The 14,041-nt window shown below is 43.1% G+C and overlaps 1 protein-coding gene across 1 annotated transcript in view; it reads right to left on the bottom strand.

The window, feature by feature from the left end:
- Positions 1–4,215, bottom strand: part of LOC112565012 (regulator of G-protein signaling 12-like) — a gene marked incomplete at its 5' end in the record, with an annotated part of 35,399 nt that extends 31,184 nt beyond the window's left edge. Inside the window, 2 exon segments of the mRNA XM_025240220.1 lie at positions 1,880–3,225; positions 3,228–4,215. Coding sequence (XP_025096005.1) covers positions 1,880–3,225; positions 3,228–4,215 — 2,334 coding nt within the window.
- Between the last annotated feature and the right edge of the window lie 9,826 nt (positions 4,216–14,041).

Below are 14,041 nucleotides of genomic sequence, written 5' to 3'. Positions count from 1 at the left end.
GTTCAACACACATCTACCAAAACCAATATGAACAAATATGACGACAAAACAAGTAAGCATAAATACCTCTGAACTCAAAAACCTTAAACTCCAAATACTCCTTCTACCCAAGTTGTCCATTTCGTCTGAATGTACCCTGCACGTTCCTGTTCTTCCACCTGCGTGGTGCACAGTGAGCTACACCATACAAACGGCCATCGTACAATGGTTTAAAAATAATGTCAAGTGTTCTTAATTATTAGATGCGATGAATTTCCTGTTTCGTTTCCTTCTAGGCTACCGACAGCAATAAAATACTGCTATGGTGTACTCAACTAATCACAACTTGCGTTGAATACTGGGACAAAGGCAGCGCACAATACCTGTCTCGACCTGAAGGAAGATGTAAACAATGTTGTTATCTGACTGGAGAATCTTCTCTGGTCAATGCTCAAGGTTACAGGGCAACATGAACCTTTTTTCAAATGGAAATGCTACTTGCATGCGCATGGAACCTTACTTTCATATCACAAGATTATGTGATATCGGGGAAAGCTGTACAGAGGACAGCTTGCTCCCTCCCCTACCAAAATAAATAAACCGTACCTTAAAATGAACTCACTGCAGACATTTTAATACAGTGAATTTATATAGTGATAAATCCCAGTGCTAAGGACAAGCTCATGGCGCTTTACAAAAAAAAAAAAAAAAACCACCACAGAAGGACAGACACGATCGCATGCAACATAATGTGCGATATTATTGTCCAGAGAATGCCATATAATATGAATATCAAGAAGATGCTCCAGAAAGCGTGGATTACTTGAAAAATTCTGATCCATGCTGCAAATATTTTGTCCTGCTTATTGCGTTGCCTGGAGAATGTTTATTTGAAAAACCAAAATGTGTTCACAACTGTTCATCTGCTGAGGAGAATGAATATAACTTTGGTGCTTCACACAACAAGATAGTAGGTTTATTTAGTAAAAAAAGTGCTTCCACCTTGAGATGATTTTGCACTATGGGGGGAGGGGGAGTGGGAGTGGGGAGGAAACTGGAGTATCCTGAGAAAAAGCCCCGATGCCCAGTCCTACGCACAGGTGTTACGTACAGAGAGCGTCCTGAGACAAGATCTGAACCCAGAGTTTCTCACTGCAGTGGTGACAAGCGAGTGTTTTAACCACTACACTAACGGGCGCCCCCTTTATACAAGTCAGCAAGTAAGGTTATATCATGACTGAACAGCCAACCCTGTAAACACATGCCCCATACAGAAAAGGAACGGGTGTACAAGACGAGAGGACAGCTGATTCTTACCCGCTGTGCCACTGGGGCTTCATTTGGGACACTTTGGGTGGACTGGGTGAAGACCAAATAAAACCTTGCAGTGCAGCATTGCTGCCCCTTCATGCAAAATGTCTTATCACTGTGCTTACTGATCAGGTGTTGAGCCTGTCTGTTAATCTACCCCACCCTCAATATTACTATGAATTTAAAAATTCACTTTATCATATCCCCAGAAAACATGGCGAGCACTGGAAGAGCTGATGACTCCTTCTAACTGTTGTATGTTTACACCAGAAGTTACCACAAACATTTTTCTCAAAAGGGTGATGATATCCTTGTTTCATACCCATAGCAACATCAATGTCACAGTGCATGCTGACCATTACTGTTTTTATAATTATGGTGAGGAATACATGAAAGAAATTTGTACCTCAGCTTTAATAGAATTCTTTGATCTATAAAAAGAAAGAGAATTTGAAACTAAAATCAAACCAAAATTATTTCAATGTTTGCATATATTTTAAATCTCTAATGTTTAAAAAAAACTAGGAATACACATTACATTGACATTTATTCTAAATATCAAATCTTCAGTGTTTTTCTTCCAATTTACCTTCTGGGTAAGAGCAAATCCTTCTGAGTATCGTCTTGGATTCTCTTCACCCAAATCCAGCAATCGATCTCTGTTGAACTGTGAGATGATCTTTCGAACAAAGGGGTCATCTTCACTTTCTGTGTCATCATCTTCATCATCAGAATCTTGGTGAGGAAAATACGGGATGGGTGGAGCGGATGGTGACCTTAATGTATCTCCTGGCTGCTTGAAAGCCCGCGGACTTAGCTTGCCTATCCGCATGTCCACCATTTCCACAGCCTCAGAACTTCTCTGAAGCCTGCCATGAGACTGCAATGGCACTGAGACAGGACGTGGAACCTGGAAGGCAGAGTGCGAAGAAAAGAGATTGGTGTTTACTCGGCTGGAGGTCTGGGACTCACTGTCACTGCTTAGAGCTTGATCCTGCTCTAGCCGCTGTTGGCGAGCCTGCAAAAGGCGCTGCATGCTCTGCCGAAGGTTCTCTGCACTGTGGCCACGTCCAAGTCCTTCTGCAGAAGTGGCACGCAAAAGACTGACATTTGCAGGATCTGGCATTGCACGGGGTGTCAGTTTATCTGTCCGCCTGTGGCCTACCCAGCATTCTTCACTGCTGGACGAGTTGTTGAGGCCACGGCGTATTTCAAATGCAGACAGTGGTCGTTGCATACCTCTAGTGGCTGACAGAGGCATGCCAGGCAAAAGAGGGTGTAGTTGGGACTGCCCTTTTTGGCATGGTTGAAAGGCACTACCAGCTGCAGTAGGATTTCCACCAGAAGGCATATCCACTACACATACTTGCTCGGCTGCTCCATCTTCACGACCAAACCCCAGTCCGCTGTCACTGTTGCTGCTGTTGCTATTACTCCGTTCTGCAGGTTGAGATGGGTCCGCAAATGCATGTGACTGAATGATCTCATTGTCTAATTTACTGCGAGGGCGATGACGGTACAGACTGGCAATGCAGAGAATCAAATGAGTAGGGGACAAGGGAAACTCGAGGCATCTCTGTGCACTAGGACTTGGAGTGCATTGAAGATTGAAAGCTCTGGCTTTATGACAGTGAAGAATATGAGAGCACATGTCAGGATCAACCATGAAAATATGGCAAGAGCTGCTTGGAGATCTTTCTTCTTGGGTACCACTGAACTCACTGACATCATCTGATGCTGAATGTAATGTCACAATGCCAAAAAAACGTTTGTCATCAGGACAAACACCACTGAATGCCAACTTCTCAACAGAATAGTGAGCTATAGTTGTCCCTGTGTTACTGGTCAAGTGCACACCACCTTGGTTCACCTCCATCAAGACCAGGGTGTGAATCTTCTGTTCTATTCGGAGACGTCTAACAGCACTGCGTAAAGCTGCAGGCGTTGATTGGGACGTGTGGCATTGCCTGGAAGCTCAATGGAGCCAATATAGCCAACCACAGCTCTAGTACCATGTTCTACTGGAGGAATGCCCTCTTCTTCTTCTTCTGTCTCACTCTCATCGATATTCTGCTCATTTTCATCATGGTCCAAATCTTGACCATCATCGACAGCATGACCATATTTTATGACCCCTTCTCTGGAAACAGGAGGATTGATGTTCTTGGTTTGGAGTTCCTGAGCTCTAGACAATGGCCTCTTGGAAATGCCTGAGGAGATTTTGGCAGTTGAGACAACAGGCCCGTTCTGAATGGTTGTAAATGCAAATCCTTCTCCAGTTGTATCGGTAGTACTGCTCTCAGCATCCTTACTGTGGGTCTTGGCACTCCTGTACCTTCCATCTGATTTTCCAACCTTTATGCTTTCATAATGTGCATGTCGATGGGCATTTGTCTGCTCATTATAATCAGCAGGACTTTTCTCATCACCTGCAGATGATAAAGGATATGCCAGAGAAGCCGGCACACTTGATTCAGCACCAATGGGAACATGATTGCGCTGTTTGCCATGGCTGGCTTTCATATCAGTAGGTCTCTGAGGCAAAGGGCGAGATGCCATTCCTGGGAGTTGCTTAGTGCCTGCTGTCTGCTGACGAAGGCGTACACGATTTGGATATCTGGTCTTTGTTCTTGGAGAATAATCATCTTCTGAAGAATCAGAGCTGTTGTAGTTCTCTGCTACCTGAAGTTCTAGTGTGCCAGTAGACTGACCAACCATACGCACCACATCATCATGTAAGGCGCGTGAGACATTGATGCCATTTACGACATACAAGTAGTCTCCCGCCTTTAGTCCCGCTAAGTCTGCTGGACTGCCTCCAACAATACAGCTGAGAATGCAAGGATTCTGGCCTGAAATTGTAAAACCATATCCAGAACGGCCTCTTGTGACTTGTACTGTTTTAATACCATGGATAGGCCTTTCTTACGTCGACGAGACAAATGTTGTTGATGCATACTGGAAAAGCCTGAAATTTAGAAACCAGAAGATATTTGTTATCACAGGAAAGTCTGGAGATAAATCACCACATGGCCTCAATGATTTTATCCTCTTTAGTTTCAGGGTTACAAAACATATAGCAACTTTATGCAAACTATACATTAAGCCAAGAAACATTTTTCTTCCCTGGCAAGACTTTTTAAAGCATAATAATATGTTATCTTTCCCAAAGGGCAATTAAATAGCTCACACAATTATAAACTAATTACACCCACACACACCAGAACAACTAGACAAACACACACACACTTAGCCCTATACCAAGATCAACACCTAGCAGACCCACACAGAATCACAACAGGTGGATTAATAAAGCACATTATCACTAAAGTAGCAGGTTCAAAAACAAAGTATTATATACAATCAGACACAAAATATATATGTATAGCAAATCAACTGACCAAAACATCACTTTAATAAGAATAAAATTAAATGACTATTCCTGATGTAATATAATCAAAGGCACAACTTAGGTATGCTTGATACATATTGTAACTATAAAGTGCTCTCTTACTTTACGTGGCCACTTTACCAATACTAACATTCTGAATAGTTGTCCAATAAGAAGAGATTCAATGAACATGCAGTTACAGATCATATATCTTGAAGCACATTTACTGTGCTTTTTTTATTAAATTATTTCCCAGACATGTTTTCATTCTTAAGGTGATAATCTCTTACGTTTCTCTGTCCTTTCACAAATCAAAATTTATGGAATAATTAATGACTAAACAACTACTGTGAGGAGAACATTCAGATAGCTTACAAGATATGTACTAGTTAAGTGGGTGCTTTTCATTACTACAGCTTTAAAATATATGTGCAGACAAATTTAAAAATGGCATAAAACTATGACAACAAAGCATCACAGAAATTCTTTAAAAAAAAAAAAAAATTAAATGCCCACTTATCTCTCAAAACTGATTTAATTATACATCAGGTCCTTAACGCATGATTCATGAACTACAAAAACTTCTTAAAACAATGTTACTTGTTAGTTTTTACGTTTAGTTTTTAAGAAACCACGCCCCTACCTTAACTTTTCATTGTTTTCTTATGCCAAGATTACAAAGTGCAATACTGTCATATATTTTCCCTAAAACTATAAAATGTCTGAATATTTAACAATTTAAAATAAGAAGACATCAAGTTACTTGGCAGCATTCTCAAATAAGATCAGCGGATGCGTTAAAGTATTTTGGTTCAACTGTGTCAGCAAACACTGAAAATAGTAACAGGTGAAGTGAGGTTGACACCTGTAAAAAAATTGGGAGGGACAGCTTTCTGACAACACATCGAACGCTGAATCAGAGAAATACTGAAATTCTATGCAATATGAAAGAGTTATTTATGTTTATGTATCACTCGCGGCATTAGATTTAAAACATGTTTACCGTGTCAGATAATCAGCATTGCAATTGTTTACTGTTACAAAATTTGATCCGCCATCATGGCTAAAAGTTAAACCAACGAGCGCTGTAAAAGCAAATTTGATTGGACCGGGCCGACTACGTCATCTGGCACAACTTTCAAGTTGAGTTTTTGAATCTTGGCGTCGGTGTAGAACCGTTACGGCAAAGTCTTGAAAACTTCGTACATTGTAAAATTGTTTTGTTGAAAACACAAATTACACAGCCGTGTTCAAAGGTAAACCACCAAAAACATACCGTGACGACCGCCCGTAACAAGTAAGGCCTTTGTTTAATGAATCTTCTTGACAAATTATTGAGTTATGATTCGCATGATTTGTTTGTTAAAATATAGCACTCTTATAGTTACTTTCTTTAAGTTTAGGATATATCGGTGACAAATTCTTTCCTGGCTAAAATCCATTATGAAGCGGTGCACAATCGATTTCACTGCTGACAGGTAAACTCACTGCAGTTGTCCCCCTTGAATTTTCAAGAAGTTTCGCTCTGTCTTTGCCGAGAAAAGCAAACACAAAAAACGAAATAAAATAAAGAAACTAAACTGTTCTCAGCTCTCATAAAGCGTTTTCTACATAGTACTAAACTTGTAAAACAAAGAATCACCGAAGATTAACTTATAAACGCATGAAGCTGTGTTTAATCCGATGGGATCGATCGGAAATCCGCTTTTGTTGACATCATGGACGTACAGACATGTCTGTGTTCAGATGCACCCCATAAGGGATAACTTTTGCATTTTATCTCACTAGACTGGGCACATGACTATTCTTGCAATACAGCCTTTTTTCATTACTGATCGCACATTTTTGATATACAGTTGAAATACATCACAAGATTAGGGGATTTGTAAGCCAATTGAAAGCTCAATCACATTTTACAGCGACATCAACTGAAACTTTGGTAGATCTGAAAGGAAAATCAAGCGGAAGATGTCGTCATTCAGAAATTCAAACAGTCGCCCTCATTTTTTTTAAAGGAAGCATGTTCGCAGCTTACTTTGGCCTCTGCACGAGACATCAGCATTCGAAAGGAATGGCAGTGGCCGTGGCTGTCGAAAGTTTGAACACAAAGCTTGTGCGTGCCAAGTCCAAGGTCTTAAGAGAGGTGGTTGTTGTTTCTCAAAACACAAGTGGAACATCGCTTTAGGTACAGGGGTCATGGAGCGAACGATGCAAGTGATGGAAGACATGTCAGGTCAAAATGTTATTTAACACGGATACAATGGAACAGCTAAAATATTCATTCGTACTGATTTTTTTTAAAAGAAGGGTTGGGTGAGTGTGGTAGTACCGTTTTATGTACTTAACTGTGAAACTATAAACTCCGCAGAAATGCGAAAGCACACGAACATATTTTTGATGATCAGCGTATTGTTTTCTTGGATAGAAACATATAGTCAGACAAAGCAGATTTCCAGAGGTGCCATGCAGGGTGCGAAGACACATGCAGGTTCCTACAGTCTACCTCACAGCATGGGCCTACAATCAATGGTTCCCTAGTGTTGGGAACTGAGGTTTAGACAAAGAAAAGGATCACCAAAGACCCTCTCCCTCCCCAACCCCACTCCCGCTGTACAGATTTGACGATGTTTGATGATGAGTAATTACCAATATCAAATATAATCCATCAAAGAACGGGAGGTAACGACTTCAAGCAGTGGCGAGAAGGTAACTGATCACGTCACGTGACTTTTGCGCATGAGGTGGACATTGAAACGGAGAACGTCATCAGACGATTTATCACGAAACACTACCCTATGAAACGATCACGGACAAGGGTCAGCTCATGGCAACGATCATGCGTCACCATGCGTTAAGACATCACTATAACTGATAGCTCTCTCGGCTGCTTGTCGACTTGCCATAAGATGTAATCAGGGACAAGACCAACGGAAGGCAGGTAAACGGATGAGCTGTCGTTTGAAAGATTTCAACCTGTAGTATCACTTGTGTCTGATGAGCGATGAGAGAGCAATTTGCACCGGTGTGCATGGACACCGTCACTGGGTGTGAAATAAGATAGTACACACAATTAAAGGAACTGATCATGTCCTGCTCAACTAGCAATTAAATGCCATTTATTAATATTATTCCAGAAAGTAGGTGCATGGGATCGTAGCAAGAACTGTAAGAATCAATGTACAGTCTCAAGCTTGTGTCGCCAAACCCTCCTCTCGCCACGTTTTATAACAGAACTGATTTCCCTCACAGCTAACCTGGCCGTGAATCTACCTTGATGTCTTCATCCCCGCCTTTCGCCCAACATTTGTGTTTCACTGATAGAAGCGAGATAACTTAGAACTGAGTATGGATATTGACGGTCTAGTTAAACAATAAAATAACTGTGCGTTATTATTATTATTGGTTGGGATCGTGAAGAGACTAAGATGAAGACTATTTTATTTCTTTGTAAGAGAACGGGGTCATCTGAGAGACTCAATCGTTGTTAGCGATTGACTTCCTGTTAAAGTGCTGCAGAGTGGTCCACTAAGTGAGGTCGACTTGTGCATGCGACCCGAAGTATTCCCATTACAAGTGTTCTGGGTTTGCTTTCGTCACCAGCTGTTTGCTGACATTAAACATCTCCATCTCGGTGACCATATTCCCAGGCCCTCGACTACCTGGCCGCACTTTGAGCTTGAACTGGCGCTCGAAGCGTTCCGCTAGCAAAAGTAACATACTAGCGTGACTTGCGGGGACAAGAGAGGGATCCACACGCTTCCCACATATTCCCCTTCGGCGATCTTACTCCTTCCTGTCCTGCTTGCTTAGTATTCATGAAACTGGGAGATTTATTCATTGACGTTTTCAAGCACCGTGGCCTTCTTTGCCCACGTACGGTGTCTCACTTTAGTCAAGTTTCATTTACCGGCATCATAGCTAACGCTAAGGAATAAAATGCAGATCCATGGGTGTTTGAGTGGGTGCGTGCATGCGTGTGTAAACTAACGTGCTGGACTGCGGAGGTACCTTGCTCGGACTTCACGGGACTGGAAGAGTCGCGCCTTCTGACGAACTCTTGCGGATGAAGCACATCGCGGACCTTTTCCGAGGTTCGGCGAGAAACAATGACGTTAGCTTTAACCCTGGGTGCCGGCCTGGTGCTAGCAGCACAGCGGGGTGGAGAATGGGGAACATTCTGCTGACCACCGGAGAGACTAGAGCTGGACCTCACGCGCTCCTCGCTTCTGCTCCGTTGGCTGTTGCCGTCAGGCACGTAACGAAAACGCAGCATCGGCGTCACTTCCGTTGGCGCATGCGCACATTATTGTGTGCGCTTGCCCTATAATAATAATAGAACATTTTTGATATAAAACAGCTACGCTTTTAGCTTTTAGGTAAGCGTCAACCAAATGGCGGTGAAATATTCTTGATTTAAAAAAATAAATACTTATGGGACATTGGAAAAGTATCACAATAAAATGTCACATACCTTACAGACATAGCAAAGTCTCTTTCGAACGTGCAGTAATATAGATACATCAGCAGAAAGAGACAACGACTCCACAGAACAATCACGACTCAGTGAAACAATCTTTAACGAAGGATGCAACGTACTTAGAACGTACTTAAGAATAGTCCCTTAACGAATGTATACAGATTCAGATGGTGTTTTCAGTTCTGGCAAAGTTCTCAATCGGATAAACAGGATTTTAGTGTATTTATATGTTTCATTACTAACTGAACTAGATCCAAAAAAAAAAAAAGTTAGGTGACAGTTTAAACCAAGGTTTTCTTGAATTACATGACAATGCGCGATTTATTGAATGAAAAGAAATGCAGGCAATACACACCCGCGTTCTGGCTTGGATGACAGTTTTAGCAAGCACACTCACCAGAGCTTAGCGAGCAAACGCCTATCAACTCCACAAGGAGTTTATAAAGTTTGTCAGAAACACGTTGCCTGCCTGCACGAAGCCCCAAGCACTTGAGTGCAGCACAGAGAAAGAGAGAGACTCACCATGACACTGACTGTAGGTCCCTGCCTCTCAGCCCCTCCACTGCCTGCCTCGCGTTCGGAGGCTGTCTGACCACCGAAGAGAACAAAGGCTTCGGGGCTACACGCCCAAACTGTCACCTGAGATCACCGGAATCCCGCCTGTGATAAGACTGGGCTGTCGATGTTCAGATTTGTCATCAAAGCACTCGATTGCGCCGCACTACTGTGTGGCCTGTAACACGAGGTTATCCAATCTTTTTTTTTTTTTTTCAACCCTCCCTCACGTCTTCTTCCCCGCGGGACTGGCTGTTGTCAAGAGGAATCTTTTCAAAAAGAAGCGCGATGGCTGTTGGCGGGTGTTTATCATCGCGGATGACACAAAGTGGAGGATATACTATGCGCAGCACGGCGGTGGGGACAGGAAGTCCAGTGAGCTCGCTCCTTGCAAGACGCTGGTGGTGGCCACTTGAGTGAGCGGCGCGCACTGTGGTGGTCTTTGCTCTCTCACCCCACCTCGCGCTCTCTTCACCACCCCCTTGCACTTTGTAGCACTTAGACGACGACGATGATAGTGAGGGCTTGTGGAATACGTTTGACCATGAGCCTGATAAGCCACGCACGAGCTTGGCGTTTGACGTGTCTCTAGAGGGCAGATACTGTCTCTGACACAGATACTCTCACAGATACTTTGAGGTGTGAACACACGCGTACATGCAGCACGCGACACGCCAGAATGAAGGGGTGGGGTTGCCCCGCCTTGGGACTGTTTACAGGATTTTCCGGCATCAGTTTTTACCCTTGTGTGCAGTGACCTGAAGTGTGAGAGAGAGAGATGCACGATATAGAGAAAGGCAAGAACCTGTCTTGAAAATATTTAAAAGTTAAATATATGCGAGCTAACTGTGTCACCTTTCTGGCTCACTCTATAGAGGCAGTCGAATGACCATCACCATTCTCTCGACCGTGTCCTTGTGCTGTTTGACCTTCTACACGGTGACATTGAAGGTGGTCTCATCATTCTTCTTTTACTCCAGTTCAGCTGTCCGCAGGTTGACTCTAGTGGTCACAGTTTTTCGTTTTGCTGTCCTTTCGTTTTGATCCTTTGGCACCTTTCCCCACGAAGGGCACAACAATGATCTGCTTCCAAATATTGGCTCACCTTTTGTTGCCGACCCAATGGGACGAGCGACCTCGGTTGTTGACCCGCGTAAACGATCGTTTATACTTTACAGGTTAGGGACATACAGTCCATGTTTGAGTCTTTCTCTCTCTCTCTCACTTACACACACACACGATACAGGTCAGAGAGGAAGAAAGAGAGACAGAATATATTAGTCAAGTACACAGAAAAAGTTAAGATCTTCCTCTCGGCGGCCAATAGCCTGTAGCCACCATACAAAACCTGACTCGACAAACGGGCTTGGTCTTAACACGAAAAACGACTAAAATCTCGGCGAAGTTCACTTCAAACAGTCTAAACTTATTTGGCCGTAACGACCGACTAACATATTGAACAATTGATCGCTGCTGATACAGAAATTAATACAAGCCACGTCACATAACCACCCACAATTAGGAAACTCGTGAAGTTACTGGAATGAGACTGCATCGTTTGCTTAAGAAAAATCTGTGCAGGGAAGGGAGGCGATCAATGCATGTAGCTCAGGCACCCCTGGGATAAAGTTGCTTCGTGAGACTGAAAGGAATATCAGGTTGTGTGTCGCTACCTTCATCTTTACCTCCATCATGTACGGTTGGCTCAGCGTCCATTTCTAATGCTGATAAAGCTTATACCAATACCACAACTTCTACTACTGCTGATAACATCATTCATACCATTACAACAACTTTTGCTACTGCTGCTAACACCACTTTGTCTTATACCATTACCACAACTTCTGCTATTGCTGATAATCATCACTAATACCAGTACCACAACTTCTAGCCTGTTTCGTCAATACAGCGATGACCAGGGTGCATTCTAGTACATAATTGCTTCTCTCTAAGAGGTCTACTCAAATCTTACACAAAAAACCAAAACACTGACAAGAAATATACAATTATGCATTTTAATGCAGAACTTTGGTTATTCACTCAGATATAAGGAAGTATTTGTATTGAGACTACTCAAATCATTTGAAAAAATTACAGCCCATTATAAAAGAGCAAGTGCAGAATGTGCTTCAAACATTATTTATCTACATAGTTCTATTAATGAGACACTGTGCAAATGTTACAGGTAGTTACACTAGATGGCAAACTGTAAACTGCACTGAAGCACTTTTCAGTAAAGTCAACAGAGAAACTGTAAACTGCACTGAAGCACTTTTCAGTAAAGTCAACAGAGTCAAAACTAGTAACCATATGCATGAGGTGTTTTTTGTAAAATCTTCTAGCATCAATCTCCTGCAATATATGCTGTTTTGTTTTGACTATTAGTTTACTAGCCATTCTGTTTTAACAAACATTGCTCTGAGTATTTTATTAATAAATATAAGTAATTGAGCTACTGAAAAATCATATCAGTTGTGCCTAACTGTAAAAAAAAAAAAAATACAAATTAACCCATCACCCAGAAAGGTTTGCAAAACTCACAACTTTAAGCACAATGCCGAACGCAGAATTTTAACATTTGAACCCTTAAGTATTAACATTTTATATTAGGATGATGTATAAAAGACTTATGAAGGCACAATTATGAACAGTTCATTATGGTTAGAATGGATGAGAGGGAGAAAAATATTTAGGTATTTAGGACACAAATGACTGAGCAAATGTAGGTGTTTTGATATCTCATGGGGAAAGGAGCCTTTAGAATAAATTCACAGGGTTATGGAAGAACAACACAGCAGAAAAAGTTATTACAGCTTTATATTACAGATACATCATGAGGGGAAAAGGTAGACAAACTGAAAAAATATAAGTAAATCATAGGAATAATTTTTTGAATGGATTATATGTTAGCACAATATTACAATGGGTGGGACGTGTGTGTGGAGGGGAGCAAAAGGAGAGGAAGGAAAATAAATGGTACAGGTTACCTGTGGAGAAAGGTGATAATGAGAGAAAGGTGAAAACAGCTACTGTTATACAGAAAGACTCATATAAGCAGAAGCAGCAGACACTCTTGTCTCCCTTTCTCTGAAAGGCGGCGAGAGCAGCTGCATCACAACAACGCCGACCATCTGCCCCCTTGGATGTCGGCAGACACTGGTGCTAGAACACTGTACATTAAGGAGTCAGCCTCTGGCGAAAGGTCCAGAAGATACGGGCATTCCTGTTTGCCTGGCGCGTCTCCAGCATTCGTGATGCCGAGACTGTCCTTCTCTGCCACCAGCGCACAGGAGAAATTGCTCACCCCAGAGTCGGAAGCCACGATCTTGCCATACTGGTACATCCACTCCGTATCCACGTCTGCATTCGAACTGTAGTTCAAGGGAACAAACTCTTCATCTTGTGACCACGTTTCGGAGGGAGACGGATTGATGCTTTCCCCTGAATCGTTCTGCAGCCGTTGCATGGCCTCTCCGAGAGTCTCGTCGGATTTGTTCGACAGCAGCTGGAGGAACTCCTCTTCGGACAGTTCGTTCTTGGCGTAAATAGCCAGCACTTCGTTTAGATCGTGCATGCTGAGTCTATTGTCTCCGGAAAGAGCCACGTCTACCGCCCCGCCCATCGCACTCATCACCTGTGTGGACAGGTAAGGTTGGTGGCCGTGCACTAGACTCGACCCGTCGTCGTCACCGAACGCGGTGGCAGTAGCAGCAGCAACAACAGCGGCAGAGGGGACCGTCTGCGGGAACTTTGATACGGTTCTGAAGCCGGTTTTCAGCGCACTGAGTTCAGACAACCGGTTTACGTCCTCCGACATGTTGTCGCAAGAGTTTTCCGACTCGCTCGTCCGTCGCCTGCACCTGTTGCGTCTCTGGGAATATTGTTTAGGTGAGGAGGTGGCCAGGGGACACATCTCCTCGCGGCGACACAGGAAAGGCTTGTAGAATGACTTACGTTTGGTCTTGACTCCAGCCAACAGACTCATCCCACCACGAACAAAACTCGGGTGACTGAACTCGAAGAGACTGTCTGTGCCGTCCACGATTTTCCACTCGAAGCTGTACTCGCGGAAAAGGCGTCGGAAATTCACGAACGAGGCGATCTTCACGAAACCGGGATAGCACCGCATGACTTCTTCCTCGAAAGTCTCTTCGTCAACCAGCACACTGGTGCCATCCGAATTCCATTTCACCAGGTAGCTGTCATTCGCCACGTCGTACAGCTTGAATGGAAAGCGAGTCTTCGGATCAAACCTCAAGCGCAGCTTCACCCGGCTCTCCTCGCAGCTCTCAGCCATGTTCAGGACGATGACAAAGCTGCTGTCGACC

The sequence above is a fragment of the Pomacea canaliculata genome, linkage group LG5 (assembly GCF_003073045.1).
Source record: "Pomacea canaliculata isolate SZHN2017 linkage group LG5, ASM307304v1, whole genome shotgun sequence".
NCBI classification, from domain to species: Eukaryota; Metazoa; Mollusca; class Gastropoda; order Architaenioglossa; family Ampullariidae; genus Pomacea; species Pomacea canaliculata.
The sequence above is the reverse complement of the archived record's forward strand: the minus strand, read 5'-3'. Positions and strand labels throughout refer to the sequence as shown.